An 8847-nucleotide genomic window follows, 5' to 3' on the forward strand; every position below is an offset into this window, starting at 1 on the left:
GCTGAATAGAAATTGTTAATTGGGCTCGTAATTTATTTTTCAAGGTTTTAAGGCACGCTACCATATTTCACTTTAAACCTAACTATAAATTTTAAAAGGCATATCAAGTAACCTTTAAATATAAGCCCCAGTATTTTCCCGAGCCTTTCAAAGAATGAACAGTTTTTCACTAGGGGATCAATTCTCGTTCTATGTAAACGTGAAATGAACAATTTGTCTCCGTTTTCAATACACTTTCGATTCTCGCTCCGTGAAAAAATTAAAAGAAACGTCAAAATGTTTTCGCATGAAAATAAAAGAGGGGTCTGACGATAACTTTAACATTTCACACTCGATTCTTGTTGCGTCAAAATATGTAATGACAATTTGTATGTAAAAAATGGAGAAGAATGTTCATTGCAAGTGTGGAAGTGCTAGTATACGAGTTGCGTGGCTACAAAACTATATACCCGAAAAGTTACTAAAAATGAAATGAAAAGTGTCTGAGAAAACGAAAATGGAAACTATTTTTCACTTTACGTTTACACGGAACGATAAATCCCCCACAGGATTATAAACATAGTTCTAACCTCACTAAAATTATTGGTTAGTTGAAAAAACGATTCTAAAGCGTTAACAAGTAGTTATAATGTCATCGCTCCAGCCCAGAGGATGCGATATTCGCCGTCACCAACGTGCAAAGGTCCAAATCTCATACACTCCAAGCGACGCTTCACCGCTCACTCACTTTAATTTTATGTCATATCTGTAAAGATTTACCGCAAGTTCTGCAAAATATGCTACCACTAATTTTTGGAATTCCATAAAAGGCAGTCAAATTACCGAGAGAGGGCACTAATACTCGCCTTCCTCTTGATATGGAGATTGTAGGTATACCCCTCTCAACCCACAAACTGCGTGATACAAGTGGCATTGTAACGTCAGCCAACACGAGATAGGGTTGTACAAGTCTGACATGTAACGCTACAAAAAGAATTTGGCCAGAATGAAACGTGAAGCAATCGAACAAGGAAAAACGTCTCTATGTTAGTTGCTTTGCTCACAGACCTCTGTCTCCTAAGTCAACATGCTCAAAGATTGAATGTACTTCATTGGGTCTATCGCAGAAGCTTCAAGAATGGGGAAAAGGAAGAGTCTGAAGAGGAAGAGACATCCCCTTTGTCATTGTCTCGCCCCGCACGCGACTAGGTTTAGATATTTTGGCTCATCGTTCTTGAATGATACCAATGACCTTAGGGGTATAAATGTCAGCCAAATTAAACTTAAAGCAAAATGGTTTAACGAGAAGTAGCAGGTAAACAGCTACTGTAACATCACAATGGGTCGGCAACGGTCTAAGTGAGCTGGTTAAGATACCGATTGCCACTTTCACTTACCCACCTAACTAACTACCTTGTGAGGGAGATAATGACAGTAAATTCTGTGGATCAATCCTCGCTACGGATATAACACATTAAAAAAGGTTTTTTTTCTCTAGTCAGCTATTAGCTAAGCTCCAAATGGATCTGTGCCCTGAAAGAGATTCTTTCAAACACCCATCTGCCGATATGAGGCAGAATTAACTTTGGCCGTTGGGTTGTGATATACTGATATACTGAGTTCATACTCTTCCTCTTCCGGGTCTCTTAATATTCATCAATGAATCCATCCATGTTGTATCTATACTGCCCTCTAATCTTTCTACTGTAATCTATACGGGTGTAGTACAATGGTCTTCCTGACTCAGTGCTTGGACTTGTCCATCTCCCCACAAATCAAATCCAATTTAATCTAAGAGGAGAAATAAAACTTTAGGTTTTCTCACTTCATTGGTGAGGTAATCAGTTACAAGATTTGGGCTGAGATCTTTTTCCTTTTTCGCTGGTTGAAAACACCACGTACAACTGAATTATTTTCTACTTGGTCTTTCTGACGTAGAGGGCGTCTTTCTTTTCCTTCACCACAGTAAATTTTTTTTTTTTTTTTTTTTGCGGAAATAAATTAAATAGTAATAGCCGGCTAGCGGGCTGGCCCGTGACTACCATTCGGAAGGGCACAAGTTCAAACCTCGGGCACGTAAAACCAATTTTTTTAGTAGTAGTCGCAGTAATCGCACAGACAATGGCACGCCTTCGAGTATATTTTTGCTATCTTCCCTTCCCCACTTCCACCTACCTACCTACATTTTGTTGAATTGTTGAATACTGCGCCATCCGAACAGATTTTCCATTTGTAATTCGTCAAGTAAAATATGGAGCATTCGTTCATTCGAGATGCCTCTTTTATCAGCAATTTCATGCTAAGTCAAACTGAATCTTCACACGCGATATCTTTAATTATACATAAAAATTTCGAGCATTTGTTATATAGAAGAAACTGCATAGCAGCGTCAAAAAAAATATTAAAAATTAAAGCAAATTTTGAGCGACTACACACTCTCAATTCGTTACACTAAATTGAATGGGCTATAAAACTGTGTATTTAGAATATTTCTAAAAATTTTGCCTATAAAGTTTGAAATTATGATTAGAATTTGTTAATTTTTTTTTTTTTTTATTTGGTGTAAGGTTTGAAACTATAAGTTGTAGGATTTTTGTTGTAGCAACACATGCGGTGAAAAGTGTGCAAAATGCACTTTTCCACACGTTTATTTTAGATTTATTCATCAACGTCATTTCCATCAAGAACAACGCAATCATTCCAGCTCTACTCTAACATTTCAAAACAACTTTTGTAGAACGATTTATCTTTGGGACTCAGTTTCAGCGATAGCCTCTTCATTCGAACGAAATTTCTTACGGGCCAGCATTTTTTAGATCTGCGAACAGGAAGTGGTTGCTGGCGAATACGGCGGAATTGGAGCAGTTCAAAGTTCAATGCATGTAGTTTGCCATTTTTTCGACTGACTTGTGACACGGTGCGTTGTCTTGGTGAAACAAAATAACAACAGTGGGCAAACGCGGCACCCTCTTTGAACAGAGCTGCTCATAGTCAAATGCTCATGCAATATAAAATCGTCAGGTTAATTCGAAATCGTAAAGATGTCTGCTAACTCACGCAACTTCACTTTTCGATCATTCAACATGATTTTGTGGATTTTTTTTAAGTTTACTGGTGTTGCACGCCTCATTTGGACGTCCGCTGCGTTGTGCATCATCGGTGCCTCTACCAGCACGTTTGAAGTCAGCAAACCATCATTATATTGTTGTTTCCGATGGAGCGAAGTTCTCATGACACTTTTCAAGACATTGCTTCGCTTGAGCGGTATTCTTTTCTCTCGAGTTAAAACACGAAATTATATTTGAACCCTTGAGAATAACTCACGAACTAATGAATAGAATATCATGAAATTTCAGCTGTCTTTTTAAGACCAGCACCAACTGAAAAAGAGGTGAATGCAATAAAACTAGAGCCATTTATGGGACTCTTCAGCCCTTGTGTTATGACCTATATTTCTATAAAAAAAAGATAAGAAAATGTAAATAAAGAATAAATAAGTTGCTAAAAGTTTGCAATAAGCCGCCCTGCTATTATTATGAGCGCCTCTGGACATTCAATTGGAAAAAAATTTGTATCTTTGAGCTTCACTTTGGCACTTTTAGTGTTGTGAAAATTTGAAATTGCTGTTGTAATTTCACTGCCACTTTAACCAACTCTTGACGTTCTACCAGTTTATTACTTTTGCTACAAAAAATTGGATTTACTTGCGAATGCATAAATAGAATTATAGCGCGAGCACATGAAGTGCCGCCAGACCAAGTGTATACAATTGTGTATGCATTTAAGTTTATGTGCATGTGTATGCATAAATTTGTAAATATTTATATCCAACGGTAAGTGTATTACACTATCGAGTGTTCTTTCCGCGCGCCTTTTTGCTGCATGAAATGAAACGGCTTCATTTCGCCATTGTCATGACACTGCAAGTGCAAAGTGAAGTGTATGTTTTCGTGTTTTTGTACACGTATTCCTATGCATAGTCGCATACATACACACATGCACATATATTCAAGTTGTAGGTACGTTATGCACTGCCATCAAACTGATTTTGTTAATTTATGCTTGAGATGAGCGCGTCGAACTTCACTAATTGCCGACAAAAAAGTACAAAAATAATTAATATTACAATGCAAAAATAATAAAAATTACAAATAATACAAATCAGAATAAAAGTTAGAAAAATAATAAAATAAGAAGGCACGAAAACGTAAAAAATTACAAAAAAGAACGGAACAAAACTTCGAGGCACCAACTGTGAAATGCACCAGAGGTTTCGTGTATAAAAGCGATGTTGCAAATGTCAGCAACATCAGTGGCTCCAACCACCAGAGTTGGACAATACACAGCAAAGTAAGGATTTCAGCGAATCAACAAACTAAAACCGCTCAAGTTAAAGTCAAAAAGTTCTCGACGAACAGCGATCAAACACATTTCAAAGATGCGCGCTTTCGTCATTGTTTTGCTGTTGAGCGTGATAGCCTTTGCCGTGGCGGGTAGATTGGGCGGCGGTGGCGGCGGAGGAGGCTGGCAAGGCGGAGGTGGCAAAGGTGGTGGCGGCGGAGGATATGGAGGTGGCAGCAGTGGCTATGGAGGTGGTGGCAAAGGAGGTGGAGGCGGTGGATATGGAGGTGGCGGCAAAGGAGGTGGCGGTGGATATGGGGGTGGTAGCAGCGGCTATGGAGGTGGCAGCAAAGGAGGTGGTAGCGGTGGATATGGTGGTGGTAGCAGTGGCTATGGAGGTGGCAGCAAAGGAGGTGGTAGCGGTGGATATGGTGGTGGTAGCAGCGGCTATGGAGGTGGCGGCAAAGGAGGTGGTGGCGGTGGATATGGTGGTGGTAGCAGCGGCTATGGAGGTGGTGGCAAAGGAGGTGGAGGCGGTGGATACAGTGGTGGTGGCGGTGGATATGGAGGTGGTGGCAAAGGTGGTGGCGGCTATGGCGGTGGTGGATATGGCGGCGGCGGCGGTGGCGGCAAAAAGTGGTAAATTCACTAAGCCCAATATTAGCGAAATGTTTGACTGGATTCGTTTATCTGCTAAATTCTCTTCTTCATTCAACTGAACTACGGACGTTGATATCACTGCTTGTCATGGAAAGGAAATATAAAAAAAATTGAAACTACTGTAAAATACTTGATTTGGATTAAAATGATTTTGAGCTTTTTTTTATATTTATAATAAATTAATTTTAAATCTAATACAATGCATTTGGAAATTAAGTTTCTGCTGAAGTATTAGCTGAAGGAAGTACTGGAAGTGATAGGCGCTAGAATATTCGAAAAAAGTGTTAAGCAAAATTAGTGACTGAAGTGGTGTTTTTGAGGAACGTCTTAGGTCAAAAAACAAAAATTCGAAAAAACCGACTTGACAGTTTGCAATTTACCACCCTAATCCAATGCTACCCTATTCCTATGTCACCCTAAGCAAAAGTAACGACACATTTTCGTCCACCGCTATATTGTTAATAGATTCACCATAAATTCTTACAAAACATAACTAAGTATCTAAAATTTTTAATTTATTTTTACCTTCCGTTGAGCACCCGGATTTGGCCAGACTTTTTCGACTTTGGACGTGAATTTAACATTCGAGTGTTTTCTATTATAGCTAACGACTTGAACTTCCAGGCAGCTTTTTAAAATTTAATTTTCTATCGATTTATGGATATAACCTTTTAAAAAGATCCTCGAAGGACAGGCGCGGGTGACCAATCGAAGGTTAAAAAAAAATATATGTAATGGATGGGTAATTAGGACGCTCTTTGTAGCTAATAAGCGATATGTGAACTTGCTAGAGAGATTTTGTTATCCATGGCTAGGTTTCGTACACTTTTCACTACGACGGTCGTTGAAAAAATCCGTACAAGAATAAAAATTACTAATTGTTTAGGGTAAACCGTTTTCATTATTCAACACAGTATCTTTAGGCTTACATTCTGTAAAAAAAATCGGGAATTGTTCGTTTAAAAAGTGTGTGTTACACATATTTCTTAATTTTTTAGCTGGAATGTTGGTACAACTGTCCTCTGTAGTGTTGCAGAGTTTGAGCTTATTTTTGGCATTTAATTATATCAGTCAACCGCAGGTTTGCGCTGCAATTTTCACCACGGATAAAAATATCGAACAAAGAATTTGTCTTAAATTTTGTGTTTTGAACGAGATTTCGTGTGCTGAATCACTGAAAATCTTGTAGAAAGCTCATAGTGAGTGTACTCTATCAGAAAGACGGGCCTCTGAGTGGTTTAAGATTTTTGCAGAAGACCGAGAAGTCGTGGACGATTTGCCCCGATCCGGTCCCCATCAACGTCCTCAACGGATGAAAACGTTGACAAAGTCAAGGAAATGGTGTTGGAAAACCATAATTTAAGTTTGAGGGAGGTAGCTCGTGACCTTAGCGTGTCTTACGAATCAATTTGCAACATTTTACATCATCGATTGGGCAGGAGACTCGTTCCAAGAGAGTTGAATTTTTTTCAAAAAATTAATCGAAAGAAGGTGGCTGGAGACATGCTTGAGCAAGTGATTTCGGACCCAAAGTTTGCCCAGCGCATCATAAGAGGTGATCAGACGTGGCTATACGAGTTTGACATGCAAACCAGTCAACAGGCGGCAAAGTGGCGCTATCCACAATGATTTCGCGTTTTATTAAACAATCCTTGGTACTTTTTTGACAGAATGTATAAACTTCGTCCAAAGCTGTTCTATTTTGTTGATCCCTTCTGAATAATAATATAGTATTTTTCCAAGTCTGAACAATAACCATTGGGTTCTGTAATCACCTCCTCGTTTGAATCAAATCTTTTTTCCGCCAGCCATTTCTAAAAATTGGTGAACAAATAGTAGTCCAAAGTATCCGAGACAACCTGGCCTGGAGCATAGGGGGGGAGAGGAGGGGGGGATGTGAAACGAGTTTGAACCTTATATCCATTAATTTTGCGACCACAACTGCTGAGGCGTGAGGTGGTGCGTTGTCGTGATGGAATAGTATGATCGCCATTGATTTCCCGCGTGAGGTGAGTTTCGGCTCAACAAATACCAAAAGTCACGAGATTTGGCTTTTGAAGCCCGGCTTAGCTAATAAAGCCGCAGCCCCCGAGTTTTCTACATGCCTTTTCCCGACATTGCCCGTTGGGTATCAACGGGGTGAGGCTAGATATTACTTGTAGTAATTTACGCAATAGCTGAGTAGAGGATGAAGTGGAATCATCTCAACACCTTTTTCTCAGTTGCCTTCCTCTCTCTGGGCTGAGATTTAGACCTCACAGCTCTTTCTTTGCTGCATCTTCAGATAAAACATATTTAACTATTGCACACCTAATGAATTTCGTGAATTAACACAACTGTAAGTAGTTGTCGCTCGGTCTTCTGCATACCTCACAAACATAACCCTTCTCTCCTCTCCTTTCTTTTCTATCTTTCTCCTTTATATCGACATAATAGTAGAGAAGAAATGTGTGTTTTTTTTGTAAAAGTGGGCCTTCCCATGGACAACCATATAATCTAGCCTAACCCACCACCTCGGCGATTTTAAGGAAATAGATAAATTGGCTTATTTAGAGGAAACACCTGTTCCATCTTGGAGCCGGTAGTGAAGACAGAGGTACCAACTTCGGCATAGATTTTCCCCTCGTTCCAATCCTGCCTACTTGGAGAAATTACCCTGGCACGACCCTCGCACTCCAATTTGCGTATAGAAAGATCTGTCCGAAGCTCAGAGAAATACGTTGTTAACTGCCTAAAAATACTTTCGTATCGTACGTGAGAGATTGCCTCCAGAGCCGACCCTCCTTTAACCTGATTGCACTTTTAGCGGCGAAGGGAATAACGTAAAAGTCAATGGGAAGTTAGTGCAAAACGACATTCAGGGCAGAACATCCTGACCATATTGGTAAATATTTCAGTGGGTCTATATGCATGCGTCTTCTTCTTCTTCAACTTCTAATACTTACAAACATCTGACTAAAAATAATATACCATTTCATCTTCGTGAAAGGTATAAGAAGCTTATTTTATTTAATCTTAGTATTCTTTGTAAAACAAAAAAATATTTGGAGCTTACACTTCTGTTAGGTGTGTGGACGAGCTCCTTCTCTTGTTTGTGGTGTGCATCTTCATAGTTTTCCATAAATGGTGGGGCCAACAGTCGACTGCGAACGGCAAATGATTTTTTATGAGGAACTCTTTCATGGCAGATTTACACTTGGAAGTTTGCCATTGACTGCCGAGGAGCGGCCGCTATTAGAAAAAACGTTTTCTATCATTTTGCCGTTTCATGTGCGGAGATTCGAATCTACACCCTCCTGAATGGTAGTCATGCACAAACCATTCGGTCATGGGCCGCCGTACTCCTCTGTGCTTTGCGACGAAAATGTTTATGTGTGGAGACCATTTTTATCGGGCTTTAAAAAAAAAGAAGAAGAAAAAAAATATTTTCCCCATTTGGGAGCTTTGATGTATTCTCCTCCTGTGTATTTATGTAAAAGCACGAAAGCTGTTTTCACTCGCAAGCTCAAGAGCTGCGCATACCTGCTACAGAGATACCTTCAGAGGCTTTGCCAATATGCAGTTATTATGCCATTGGTTACCTGTTGTCGTTTGTCACTTATTCCAGATGTTCATTCGGTAGATGCCTGCAGTGTTGCTCAGTTATTTAGAGTAACGATATTTTTTAATGCGTTTGACTTTATTTACAAAAATGTATATATGTATGTATATGTGTGGACAATCGTATATGCTTATATGTATTTACGTAATTTTTCTCACCCTAGCTTCACTCAACCTATTTCTCCCCACTCAAAACTTTTCAAAAATACTTCTTCACAACTTAGCGTCTTCGATTGTTATGATACTCTTTCAAATCGGCTACCTAAT

The 8847-nt window shown here is 39.4% G+C and overlaps 1 protein-coding gene across 1 annotated transcript; it reads left to right on the forward strand.

Moving 5' to 3' along the window:
• The first annotated feature begins 4417 nt into the window (after positions 1-4417).
• On the forward strand, positions 4418-4963 carry LOC128857472 (uncharacterized). Its single transcript, XM_054093227.1, has one exon. It carries the CDS (start codon positions 4418-4420, stop codon positions 4961-4963), a length of 546 nt encoding a protein of 181 aa, XP_053949202.1.
• The last annotated feature ends 3884 nt before the right edge of the window (positions 4964-8847 follow it).

Source organism: Anastrepha ludens, chromosome 3 (genome assembly GCF_028408465.1).
Source record: "Anastrepha ludens isolate Willacy chromosome 3, idAnaLude1.1, whole genome shotgun sequence".
Lineage (NCBI taxonomy): Eukaryota > Metazoa > Arthropoda > Insecta > Diptera > Tephritidae > Anastrepha > Anastrepha ludens.